This window comes from Amphiura filiformis, chromosome 2 (assembly GCF_039555335.1).
Source record: "Amphiura filiformis chromosome 2, Afil_fr2py, whole genome shotgun sequence".
NCBI lineage: Eukaryota > Metazoa > Echinodermata > Ophiuroidea > Amphilepidida > Amphiuridae > Amphiura > Amphiura filiformis.
Genome location: NC_092629.1, coordinates 92,626,029 through 92,640,458, shown reverse-complemented (window position 1 = coordinate 92,640,458; position 14,430 = coordinate 92,626,029). Strand labels below are relative to the sequence as shown.

The window sequence follows — 14,430 nt, the reverse complement described above, 5'->3', positions numbered from 1 at the left end:
TCATATTCCTATTTAGATGTAGAAAGGTAAAAGCAGGAAATTAAAGAAATTGGTATTATTAAATTTATCTTCTTACTATATAAATCCTATATTACAAATATCCTGTATGCAATATATACTGTTTGATGAATGAATTCCAAGTCACTGATACAAACTTTGCCATATTGGGCAATTCCAGTTAAAATCTATGGAAGATAATTGCCCCATGAATTTCATGGGGTTATCTGAATGAGTGAGTCCATTTGAATTCTAAACCCCCTGTGTGGGAGGTTAAGGCCATATCTTCCATAGTGGGTGTATGTATTTCAACTGGAATAGCCGATTATATGTATGAAATCAGCACTGATAGGTCAATGACCCAGTGTGGATTACATCTGGAAACTAATGAAATCAAATAGAATGCAGTATATCTAGCTGGCTATATAGAAATAAATGTTATCTTTGTACAGCTTCGGTATCAGCAAGTGCGAGTGTCAAATTTCTGGGCAAGAACTTGGTGAGAAAAACTGAAAAATTGGCAATATTACATTCAATCATTCCACAAACATGGTTGGGGATGATTGGTAGGGATTTTAAAAACTTACACTAAAATATACTGAACTGAACTGAACTATACAAAGTTCAAAGAAAAGAGATCCAAAAATATACACACATTTTCTGGAATTTTTAATTAAATTGAATTAAATTGACCAAATTCTGGGAATTGTTCACAAATACTGCTAGTGCTAAACAATGATATAATAAGTACTCTTTTTTGTCAATTTTTCACAAATTCTGCAAATAAACAATGAAAAATTAGCACTTTGTTTCATTTTTTCACAAATTATGCTCAATAAACAATGAGAAATAAGCATTTTTGCCAGTAGGAGCATAACAATAAAAGCCTGAAGTCTTTAAAAACTGTTTTCTGAAATTTGTGACCCCATACCTAAACTGCAAAGCCTGAAAATACTATATATATCTGAAGCACATCCCCATACTCATGGAACTTTCCACAAATCCCATGGATCCATATGGGGGCATATTGGGGCAGCAAAGTGAATTTTGCGGGGCAAAATCAACAAATTTAATTTGAAATAGCTGCAAAAAGTTAAAATTTTCGTAATTTGGGGGTTTTCAGACTGACAAGGCCTTAAAGGTGTGGCAAAGGGCAAACTGAGGGGGGCAAAAATATTTTGGGAGAAATGCCCCCCTTTGCCCCTGCAGTGCCACCTCTGCGTACGAACACACATAATACATTCATGCCATTTGCACATTTTATATAAGGACAAGATATGACATAGTCAAATACATTGTCGTCAAGTTGCAAGCCAGAGCAGACAAGAAGCATATAACAGAAACCTTGCAGGCCGCCTCCAAACAAGTACTTTATAAGCACAACAATCCATCATCTCAATTTCACCATTAAAATAATTAGTTACTTAACCAAGGATACTATGTCAGTCAAAGACACTAGTCAATCTGGCTATATTGGGCAGGAATAAATTTACTTCTTTCAAATGGAATAAATTTACTTATTTTATATATTGCCTCGCATTCATTTTAGTTAATTTACACATGAATTTTCATCTCTATAATTGCCTCCCACGGTTTAATTTCAGTGTGTGAGCTGTATATTAAATTTCTTATTAAAGTACTTTTTTGGTCAGTATCAAGATATACCAGGCAACAAGACTGCCAATCAGTGTTATCACATGTCACACTTTAAGCCCAATTGGGCTAATAATTGCAATTTGTCTTGCCAAACAAAGGTTTAATTTGCAAGTATTATTTTAAATATCTTCAACAATAATTTATTATTTCAATTTGTCTTGCCAAACATTAGGTATATTTTTGCAAGTATTATTTTTAATATCATCAATAATAATTTAAAATTTCAATTTGTCTTACCAAACATAGGTTTACTTTTGCATGTACTATTTTAAAATATCTTCAATAAATTTTGTATGACAGTATCATACTTTTGTAATAAGGTAGAACTAAAGTGTACCGACTCTGCCATGGATGATAATGGCCGATCAGCATTGCCATAAGTGGGTGCACCCTACCCACTGAATACCTATCTTACCAAATAGCCCTGCTATTCCCTGAGAACCACTGATTGACCACTACTTTTGAAGTCATAGCCGGTCATCTCTGTTACTTCCATAATGAGTGCCCTCCCCAGTGGCTAACAAGCCCTTTTCATTTATAGCCATGTTATTGATCAGGCACTGAATAAAAGAAGTGCATGCTATCAAGTGGTCATCACCAACTTCCTCACGTTATCGGCAGAGTACCATCAGAGAAGATGGTACCATACATTACAGACGCTTACATTCATTGCAGATTCTGTCTACAACTGCCTGAAGGAGAGATTTTCTTAGATCTGCAAGAAAGTCATAAATGGCTGTCCAGGAAGAGGGGGGGTATTCTGATACAAAAGTACAATTGTGTGTCCCTATTTTTTGCTCAATCTTTTTGGGGAAAATGGATCAATATTTTAAAATATGAAGTACCACCCACCCCCGAATAGCGAATAGCTGACTTACAAAATATGTTAATCTCATTAGGGCATTGGGTTTTGAGATTATACATCAGGTGGTTTTTCAAGAGGCTCCTGGAAGCATCTCAAATCCACTACCCTCAGACTTGGCAGTGCTACATATTTTAAATGATAGAAGGCAACTATTTCACATAACATCTTTCTTGTATTCACTTTAATGATTTATAATTACAGGTTTATTACATATATGTGCTCCATCAATTTTATTTTAACTCGTATATCCTCTTCTGGCTATTCCTGTTGAAATCCATACACCCCTATGAAAGATGTGACCTTAAGCTTCCACAAAGGGAGTGTGAATTTCAAATGGGGTTACATGAATTTGTGACTTTACTTGAAATCTACCCATGTGTAGGAGGTTAAGGGTATGTCTGGGTTAGGTCTTCCATAATTATGGGGAGTATGGTTTTAACTGGAATAGCTGAATCCACATCTTCTCTCTCTCAGACACTTGGACCTATAATTCTGCTCCAATTAGTATGCAGTGTGTTACGCTCGAAGCAACATTGTAGAATGTATCTCACCTGTCTGTGTTATATAAATGGGAAATTAAATACCCAATATCTGGCAACAAATTGCTACTTTGGTGCAAAATTTAATCAAATGTTTATTGCAGGTGTTCATCAGAGAAATGCAACATTTTCTGTTTTTTCTCAGAGTTTCAAGATGGTCTATATAATTATGTGCAATGAATGAATATTAGCAGAATAGTATTTTCTTTTTCCCCAATTTAATTGGAAGATGAATCCATTTTTATACTTAAACCATGTAACAATAACATTTAAAAGAAAAGTTGCACTAACAATAACATGTGCACCAACTGTGGCAAAAACAGGCATGCTCTTATCATCAAATCTTTCGACAGCACTGATTATTTTCAGCGCTGCCAAGTAGACAGCTTTGAGCCTGATCACGACCATCATAGCCATATACTGTGGACAGCATTAAATTACATCAGTGCTATCTTCTGAAGATAGCACTGATCATTATCACCACTGTGTCAGTAATGCTTACTCTGTACACTGACATGTAATTTGATCTTCGGGTCACAATATGTTGATTTTCAATAAGTATACTTCTACTACATAAAATCAAAAACTTTTTTTTTAAATTACCGCATTATGTTGTAATTGACTGCAAACAGCAAATATATAGCTTTCTTAAGTTTATTAATTGTTATCTAGTTGTTATCTAGACTGCAGTGATTCAAATCAGACGTATCATTCCTTTAGACATCAAAGCTATCTTCTGAAGATAGCACTGACAATTACCACCAAGCTATTTACTGTAAATATCAATACTATAGCTACCTTCATAAGTCTCAATCAAATACTTCATTAATTGCTATCTACTGTAGACAGCACTGATTTAAATCAGAAATGCATTATTCCTTTAGACATCAATGCCATCTTCTGAAGATAGCACTGACCATTATCACCAAATTGATATCTACTGTATACTATCTATAAGCTATCTTCAAACGTCTCAATCAAATACTTCACTTTAAATTGATATCTACAGTAGACAGCACTGATTTAAATAATTTGAGATATATAGTTCTTCATCAATGCTATCTTCTGAAGAATAAGCACTGATCATTATCACCAGTCACCACTGAAATTAACTGTAAACAGCAATACTATCATAGCTCTCTTCAAAAGTCTCACTCAAATACTTCATAATAATTTGTCCCTCGCAAGACATAGTGGCGTATCAGCCATTTTAGACAAAATGAGATAAGAACAGTTTCGTAATCTATGTAAAGCTTTACATTCTGACAAACTTTCAAGACATATATGTCATTAATTAATTAAGTATTATCACTAATTAGGTTTGGCGTATCTCACTCAATGGTATTATTGTGCACAACATTCCCCTTGTTTTGGACGACATAGTGGCGTATCAGTGACATACGGCACTATGTCGTAAATATCAGGCGGCGTGTGGCATGATGGTAAAAGAGAGCCGGCAAAACCGTTCGGCCGTATGGCATTTTCCATATACTCGGCTAGTTTTGTGGGGTTCATTATCGAGCCCCAACGGTTTTAGCTTGTATTAATATTATTTATCAACATAGGCCTATTTGTTTGTGATATTTCAAGCGTTTTAATATGTCAAAATAATCTCATTCAATTACACGGTTGACGATGAAAATTTACCTAATTTTGAATGGAGAATAATTTTTCAAAAAGTTTGACATACTGGCGTATAAGTTAAATGACTAATTACAATTAATTGGTGAATGACAGCAATGTATTTTATACATTAAATGTAACTTTAATATTTTTTATTTTCATATCCATTCAATGTATGACAAACGGTTAAAAGTTGCAAAAACTTCAGATGCAATTATCTTAAAATGGCCATTTTCGTGATACGCCACTGTCTTGCGAGCGACGAATTGCTATCTACTGTAGACAGCACTGATTTAAATGAATCAGAGATAGTACCATATCATTCCTTTAAACATCAATGCCATCTTCTGAAGATAGCACTGAACATTATCACTGGAAAGCAATACTATAGACCCTGTCTAAATAAACTCAACTGAAACGGTACAACAATTGAAATGGCAGACATGTTGGAGGGCAGTTCTAAGTGTCAGAGGCACATGTCTCTAGTTCGATTCCATAACCATTCATATCACCTTTCTTATTGTATCATCGTATTGCCTAGCGGAGACCTCTGGGAGGGCAGAATTTTATCTAAATGAGGATGAGTGACGTAGTATTTGATAGGGTCATGATACATGTATCTCCAAAAGTCTCAAACAAATACTTTACTAATTGCTATCTACAGTAGGCCTGGCATTTTCGGGTAATTTTGTACCCGGTACCACCGATTTTTCGGGCGGGTAACCGGGTACTCGAAATTTTTTTAAAAAAAAAAAAATTTTTTTTTTTTTTTTTTTTTTTTTTTTTTTTTTAAATAAAAAATAAAAAAATTTCAAGATATTTTGTATTTTTAATATGAAAATTGATATTTTGAAATCATTAATAGAGTATGACATGAATACAAATTATCAATTTTCATATTAAAAATACAAAATATCTTGAAATTTTTTTTTTTTTTTAGGTCAACCATGAATGATCCTGGCATTTAGGTCTAGGTCCAGGGACACTACAAAACCGAAAAAATAAAAACTTTTTTGAATTTGGTACCGGGAGGGTATTTCCTACCCGGTAATGTAATCTCGGCGGGTACCCGTTTACCGACCGAAAATGCCAGCCTTAATCTACAGCAGACAGCAATTTCATTTCAATCAGAGACAATACCATATCATTCCTTTAGGCATCAATTGCAACTATTCAGTACATTATTCAAACATGACATGTTTCTTTTACTTCAGATAAGGGACACTTAAAAAGCAATGTGTCATGAGTGATGCAACCACACCAGACACAGCAGTGTAACATAATATCCCTGTGTACCTGCCAGGCATTCAAACTTGTCAACAGCCTAACTCAAATCTCGCATTGCCATTCTCATGAATCAAAACAGTCTCACTTCAAGTGGCATAATTCAATAACCTTCAATCAACAAGTAAAGCTGAAAAGTTAACCTCAAGTTGTGAGGATGAGGTTGTGTATCTAGCAAATTCAAAGATCAGATGTATGAACAATTATAATTCAATGTTAACTCTCTCAATGCGCGTCGACTGCAGACGACAAGGTTTAAATTTTCTTTAAAAATTCCAAAATTTTACATTATCATGACCATATTTGGAATCAGCATGAAAAATGCATTAAAATGAGTACAAACAAGCCTAATATTGGTTTGGTTCTTGAGGTAGCTCTTGATATTTTGAGAAAATATCTCGAAACACAGAGTTAATTTAAGTGTTAAAGAATGTTAAAAGACCTGTCTAGACGCATTGCCAAGTTTGAGATCTTTACGGCAAAGCTGTTATTTTGAGGTTTTATAATCTGATTAGTCGGGAATACTATCTATTTCAATTGGTCCGTTATGAAATTAAAGCAGTTAAAAATAAACAAACAAACAAAATGAAAGCAAATTAGCAAACCTGTTGAATCTATTTGAAATTGTGTTGTTGAGGGTTTTTTGTAATTTAATAAATTGTGACAACTGTTCACTGTAAGTTACTTGGTTAACTTTCCGGTCTCTTGAAATTGGGAGCAGTTTTAGGACCTACAGGAAATTGAGCAGTTAAAACTGCCAGTTTTCTAATTTGCCAAATAATACTGCGACAATTTTGAACATCTACCAGTCTACATATAATTATATGATAACGCTATTTGGAGGAAGCCATAAATAACTGTGCATCTGTTGTTTTGACACCCTTTATTTTGGAATGGAAGGATATTCCTAGGTTCATAGTATGATCTGTTAAGGGCTCGGAAAGCGACATATTTTTTTTGTGGGACCTGAGGGCACCTAAAAGGCCTTTTCAGGTTTTTGAGAAAAAATTATCAACTGATAGTATATCTTTGGATTGAAAATATGTGAAAATGCTGCTAGCCGAGCCCTTCAAGATATTTCACAATATACCAACAAAAAAAAATAACTGTAAAGTCTGTAGTCATGACCTCATCCATAAACATGTCACTTTCCACTTATGGGATGATGAATTGGGCACAATGACCCTTTGATCCTAACACACACAAAACAATAATGAACTTTTATAGTGGGAATTCCAATTGAATGAACACAGCTTTCAATAGCGTGACGAATTTTTGCGTACCCTGCGCGATGTACGCCAGCGTGTGCGACTGTGCGTGAGTCACGCGGAAGTGAATCCAACCATGCCAACGCACTTTTCGTGATTGGATAGCATTGTATCCAAGGTCGGGCGTTCGCGTTGTAGTTTGAAATACGCAATATACGATCGCGGTTGGGACAATTTTGGGACTCGCCAATTCCCCCCGCACACACACACACACACACACACAGCGAAACAACAAAACTACTAATAATAATTGGGTCAATCTATCCATATCTGCGAGTCAGCTACATCTTAATTGTACAGGTCTCCACCATTTGAAAAACTTGTCAAAGTTTGAAATCTACAACTTACAAGTGCCACTTTTTTGCCACAGTGCTTTTATTGTAACTCAATTTTTACATCAAAAGCCATTTGATATGCGTTGCAATGATTGTTTTTACGTTTTGAAATCTCAATTCAAATTTAACATCCTCGCAATTCTCTGGATGTGCCACTGGCAGGCTGTCATCGACATCACACTCATAGTAAGTTGAAACTGTGGATTACATATGACACACTGGATCCAAATCAATCCGCTCTAAATCCAATCTATCTGATTTAAATGTCAGCCATCATCAGCCCACTGCAGGGCAAACACCTCTTCAAGCTGGTGCCATTTTGGACCTGTCCTGTGCTGCTCTCATCCATGTCATGCCCTGCAAATCTTACAATTGTATCTCTCCATCTTGTGTTTTGTCTGCTCCTACTTCGTAATCAATCCACTTTTATCCACTCTAAATCCAAATCAATCTGCTCTAAATCCAAATATAGTAGCTATTATACTTGTACACTATGAAACTGTATGATGCATGACACATTGAATCCAAATTGATCCGCTTTAACTGTAGGTATAATATGAAGCGTGTCATATGATAATTCTTTCGCACAATCCAATCTATAGCAGCTCAAATAGTCACTTCACATGCACTGTACATAGTACAGCTCTGCTCAAATCTGGACCGGTTTGGATTTCTTGGCACCGAGCATATGCCCCATACATGCTGAAATCTCACGTCCCAGGTGAAAAACCTCCTCAATGACAGATACAGTTCATTGCCACTCGTATTGACAGCCATATAGCTCTGTATGCCATACTACATTCAATACTACTTTCAAAATGTGACAACAGTAAAATTTACAACCACTTTTAACAGTTTTATCTAAAAACCACCTTGAACACTGCAATTACAACACATGCTTTTACTCAATTGAATGCCATGGTGAAATTCAACTAAAACACTGGAAAACTGAATATTGTGGAATTTTTCAAAAGTTTGTAATCGTCGTCTGCCGCACGTCTGGTTAGGGTTACGGTATTTGCATATATATCAACAGTTATGCTGATCCATGCAAACATTGCCACAGGGAAAGTAGCAGAAGAGTGACGATCAATTCCAAGGGATAATACAAGAAAAGGGCTATGTCTTGCATAGTGTCTGCATGCTAGAGCTATAACATTATTTACTTACAACATACTTCAACTGAAACTTGTAGGTTTTTCCCCAGAGATCTTCAATATATGTCATCATGATTTACATATTTACACCTAGCACAACATGTAATTACCCAGTTTTATTTAAGCCGTTATTGTTGGAAAGTTAGAAATAAAACAAAAATCCACAATAAACATTTTGTTATGCATATATTTTTTTTAAATTTTATTTGTGAAAATTTATCAAGAAATAGTGAAGTATTTGATTGAGACTTGAGATACTTGTAGCATAGACCCTATCGAATACTACGTTACTCAGAAAATTCTGCCTTCCAAGAGGTCTCCACATAAATATTGTAAAGCACTGTTCTCCAGGCAGCCTGTGTATTATCAGTGAAGTAACCATAGTTTAAAACACACCTGAAAAGGACAGTTCTACTTTTTGTAGCAATTTTAAGCTGTGCAAATCTACAAAATAGTGGAAATTACCATTAAAAACTACAGCGCTATCTTACAAAGTAGCCAGCACAGCATTGTGAATTTCTTTATAATTTGGTTCACCTCAAGTTTGGTAGTGACGTCAATGCTTTTTTTTTTTTGTTTTGAGTCGCAAACATGCATGCCGACAAAAATGCATGCCGACAAACCACCCTTTGTACGCATGTGTGTACACTCAGTGCATTTAACTTTACGTGTGCAATTCGATATTGCGGTGTGCGAAATACGCATGTACGTCACTACCGAACTTGAGGTGCTCCAAATTATAGCGAGTTGCCTGCACACTATAATGAAAGACAGAAATGAAAAGAATTTATCGCGTCTGACGTCACCTGTCAATCACTCGAGCACGGATTGTTTACAAGTGTTGTGATGATGACTTGCTGAACACGGCGGTATAACCGGGCACCTTATTGTTAATTTTGCACCTTCAAACATACAAACCGTCTCAAAAGTTAGGTCTTTATATTAGGAAACTTTTTTCCGCAAAGCCACCATGTCAACAATGCCTAGAAAAGTTGCTTTTTGCCTTGTAAAAGTACGTAATTTTTCGGCACCAGATATATCGGCCTTCCTTTTACACGCAACCTGTGTAAACCAATCAAGGATCGTAATTGACAGTGACATCAGACGCGATAAGTTCTTTTGATCTCTGTCTTTCATTATATTTCAAAGTAGGTCAATTGTGTAGGGTAACTGGTACTGTGAAAGTTTTAAATTCGCTGGACATTAATTTTCACTTTTCATGTTCAACCCAACTATGGTGAAAATAAAAACACACTAATGTTCTTTTTATATAGAGGTCTATGTAAGAAAACCCCAAAATTGCGAAAATTAAAAGCAAGGTAGTTCAAAATTGGCCAATACAAAAAATTAAACGCACAAAAATTACCACGGTTACAGTCTCACACTGTAAAACATGAAATGCTTGTGTACAAACAATTTTGCAGGTGCAGTTGATTCGCTAAATTTTCATTCACACAATTTTTTTCCTATATGCCTTTAAGAAAATGTACAAATTCATACCAATTTTATGTCGCAAAAACATGGTTCTCTCCAAACTGCAAAAATATTAATACCCTGAAAATATCATAATTTACAAAAAATTGCAGTATCTTTGTAAAACTCTGTTTTTTCAAGTTCAAAGGTATTTCTATACCATGCCATGGTTACACATTAATAATCAATAACAATGAAGTATGAACCCAAGACTTATTAAATAACATGCCTCAGTGGTAACTTCATAAGATTTCAAAACCTGTAGACCAGAAAACGGAACTACTTCCCTATATTATGACTAAAATATTTGTGTATACACAAATTCAATATGTTAGAACAAAACCAGCGATGTCAATTCATGTACACATAAACCTGCAAGTTGCAGACTTACATGTAAACAATGTGCACGGATATAAATTAGACCTGGTTTCAGTTGTTCAATGCCGTTCGAAATTGGCAACCTTTGCTATGCTTTCTATCTACAGAGTGGACTAACATCAAAGTTCAAATTGGAATCTACCATTAAAAGAATAACACATTAAACTGGTTTCAATTGTTATGCTGTCAGAAATCAGCAATCATTGGTATCATGCTTTCTATCTTCAGAGTGTTCAAATTGGAATCTACCAATAAAAAGACCAACACTTCAAACTGGTTTCAAGTGCTTAAGATTGTTTGAACTCAGCCATCTTTGGAATGTTTTTTATCTAGCAGAGTGAACTAACAAAAAAGTTTTAAAATTGGAGTTTACCAATAATAGAACAAAATTGGTTTCAAAATTTTGTTCCACATACCAGCAAAGATTTCTGACTCAAGAATGCACCGAAGAGAGAGCGAGAGAGATAGAAAGTGAGAGACAAAGCCCACACCTGTAAAAAAGAAGACTCACTGGGCAAGGTTGCACAAAAGCATTTCTCTTACTGCTTATCAGCTGATATTGCAAAAATTTTAAGAGACCAAGTTGTGAGGAGAAAAGTTATTACATTTTATTGATTTTAAACAGCTCTTTTCAGCTCCATCGGCCCAGTAGTCTTCACCTCTCGCCACATTTTGACAATAGCATCATGAATCTGTCAGCTGTAACGGATGCAGCCAACACTACCAGTGACAAGGCTGTTCCACTAGATGTTTACTATGCCGAACAAGTTCTACATGCCATCATCCTAGCATTCATCTCTTTCTTAGGAATCACCGGCAACTCTATGATCATCCTCGCCGTTCTATTCTCGCGTAAACTTCAAACGTCAACTAACGCCTTTGTCATCAGTTTAAGTGTAGCCGATCTTCTCACATCTATTTTCTTCATTTTCATGATAGTTGCGGTGCTCGGTGAAGGCATGTGGCTTATTCCAGGCGCTAACTGGCTTTGTCAACTCACTGGGTTTATCGTCTATACCTGTACCGGAACTAGTTTATATACATTGGGTGTGATCGCCCTCAATCGTCTTGTTCTGATCACAAAACCGCATCTTTACCCCAAAATGTTCACAATGTGGAAACTAGCTGTCTGGGTCGCAGTACCGTGGTTCATTCCTGTATGCGCTAATTTTGCAGCTATATCGACCGGCTTAGGAGGCTACGGATATGATAACGCCCAGTTAGCTTGTGTTGCGGTCTTAAACGCACGCAACAATTCCATGAGCCTATCTTTGTACACAGCGCTAATCGGATTTCCTGTCCCATTCTTGACAATAACTATTTGTTACGTACGGATCTACCTACACGTAAAGAAACATTTTCGCGAGAGGAAACAGGCTCTTCAACACTCAAATGGCATCGGTATCACACAGGACACCCCCAATGATCGTAAAAGTATCAAAATATCGCGGGATGAGATTGAAATCACAAAGAACTTGTTTCTTGTAGTGTGCGCATTTCTGATTTGCTTCCTGCCATTTTTCTTCCTGATCTCAATTCCAGGCATCAATGTCAATCATGAACTGTTTTACATACGGCTGATGACCAATGCTAGTAGCGCCATCAATTTTTTTATATACACACGCAAGCACCCAGATTTCAGACAAGTTTTGGGACATATGATGCGATGCTCGTACTCCAAAATTCCGCAACCGTCTAGAGTGCTGAAAAGGCTTCTACCAGAGCAAAGTTAGGTATACGTAGGCACCGGAGTTTCGCGCGATTTAAAACGGCAAAATGCGCGGCCGGTTTTTTATAAAGCGCGAAAATTCAAGTCAAAAAGCGCGAAAATGCGTTTTCCACCACTTTTTGTATCCATTGATGAAGTCACACGCAATTCGAAGTAAATCAAGTATGCCAAATTCTGCACCTATTTCACACGTGCTAGTCTGATGTTTTCCTCTCCATGAAGTTGATACATAATGTGAACAATGCAAATTTTATGTGAAAAGCTACTACTGTACTGTACAATAAACATTTTAATGCATAACTGTACTTTTTTGGTGTCCAAATGTTGTTTTTGTCATGAACTGATTCGTATATCTCGCGTGCGCTCTGTGACTTATATCCTACCCTTCTTCGCTCAATCAATTATGCATATGATTAATGACGCGTCACTCATACATACGATCGATGTAAAGAATTAACTACCACACATGGTAACACGTCATGGAAAAAATCGGACATTTGCATATCACGGAAGGGCTTCCGGGGAGGATATTGTGCTGGTCTGGACTCACGGAAACAGGCGCTGGGCCTGCATCAAATGGAATATTGGTGAATTTACATTGAAAAGTAGTGTGTTTGGCAAAATTTTCAAAATTCACGATGGACCACCAAAATCGTGATGGACCCCCAAAATCGCGCGAAACTTCGGTGCCTAGGTATACTTTATCAATGACAATTTTCTATTGAGCAAAGGGTTTGGGCAGAGGAGACATCTTAACCTTCCCAGAATCCTTTGCAACATGATATATCACCTCATTTCATCGAATTGCACTCACATTACTTTGTACAGGTTCCCTTTATTTTAATTTTGAGAATAGACTGCCTAAAAATGTGTCGATAGTCATGAAATAAACATATACTGCAAGTTCTGGATGTGCTCTGTTCATTGAGGTACATGTTGTCACTATCGACCAATGTTGCACTAGATAGCAAATCTTTCATATTTGGCAAAGAATAAAATTTAAATTGGCTCACAATCATATATTATGGCTTGAACTGAGTAGTTGGCCCATTCATTAATTACTGTGTGTGATATGTGACATGAGCTTTCATTGTCTGAACATGGTGTGAGGTGAACTACATTTTGTGAGTCTAGTCACTTTTTCTTGAGCAATAATGGGACAACAATGTTATTCATGTAGACCTACATTATATATCTGACAAGACTATGATTAATCCACCAGATTAATTGTGTAACAGTATATTGCATGCACACTTTGGGCGATATTTTGAAATTTCAACCAAAATGTAACAGTTTATATTAATTATTCCAGATTTGAAGATTTAAAAAAAATTATTATTAGAGGGCGCATCAATTACAGACAATACAGTATCGTCATTGGGCAGGGAAAACCCCCTATAAGTCTCCTAGGCCCCTAAACATGTTTAAAGCAAAATCTTCTATGTAACCTATTGGCAGTTTTGTTTTAAACATGTTCAGGGGCCACAAGCACAAGGTTTTTCATACCCAATGACAGTATAAAATTCAATTCTTATTATGTATACTTACTTTCTTCTGACGATAAAACAGGGAACTCATATATATGTTCACAGGTGTTCTTGCTGTTAGGAATACAAAAGCCAAAGTTGAAATCAAACGTTTTCAGCAGCCGCTCTTTGAAGTAATGTCTCTCTATCATCCTGAAGTTGTTGACTGGTTTATCGCCTACTACAAATTCAACACTGTATATAAAAGAGAAGCAGAAAGAAAGAAACCACTTTAAAATGATTATTCATGAACTGTGTTAATATTCATGAAGCAATGAACCAATAGCAGCAGCTCTTTGAAATATTATGTCTCTCTATCTTCCTGAACTTTGTTGACTGGTTTATTGCCTATAACACTGTACAGAGTTAAATAAGGAAACCAATAGGGGAAAGGAAAAAAATAAGATTTACGGGCCCGAACGACACATGTTTAATTTTGGGAGAATTTTTATTATAGAATTTTTTTAATTTGGATAAAATCAACAGTTTTATGACTAAAATTTATTGATTTAGGAGACAAAAAATAAGGGATTTACGGGCCGAACGACCCACGTTTCATTTTGGGAGAATTTATATTATAGAATTTTTTTTTAATTTAGC

General features: G+C 35.9%; 2 protein-coding genes across 2 annotated transcripts in view; one reads left to right on the top strand and one right to left on the bottom strand.

Annotated features, from left to right (window-relative positions):
- LOC140146841 (protein unc-119 homolog B-like) overlaps positions 1 to 14,430 on the bottom strand; it is a 54,381-nt gene that overhangs the window by 5,636 nt on the left and 34,315 nt on the right. Inside the window, exon 5 of the mRNA XM_072168722.1 lies at positions 13,853 to 14,025. Coding sequence (XP_072024823.1) covers positions 13,853 to 14,025 — 173 coding nt within the window. The remainder of the gene's footprint in view (positions 1 to 13,852; positions 14,026 to 14,430) is intronic.
- Positions 11,229 to 13,859, top strand: LOC140146839 (G-protein coupled receptor moody-like). Its single transcript, XM_072168721.1, has 2 exons — positions 11,229 to 12,308; positions 12,999 to 13,859. Exon 1 carries the CDS (start codon positions 11,262 to 11,264, stop codon positions 12,306 to 12,308), a length of 1,047 nt encoding a protein of 348 aa, XP_072024822.1. The 5' UTR covers positions 11,229 to 11,261; the 3' UTR covers positions 12,999 to 13,859.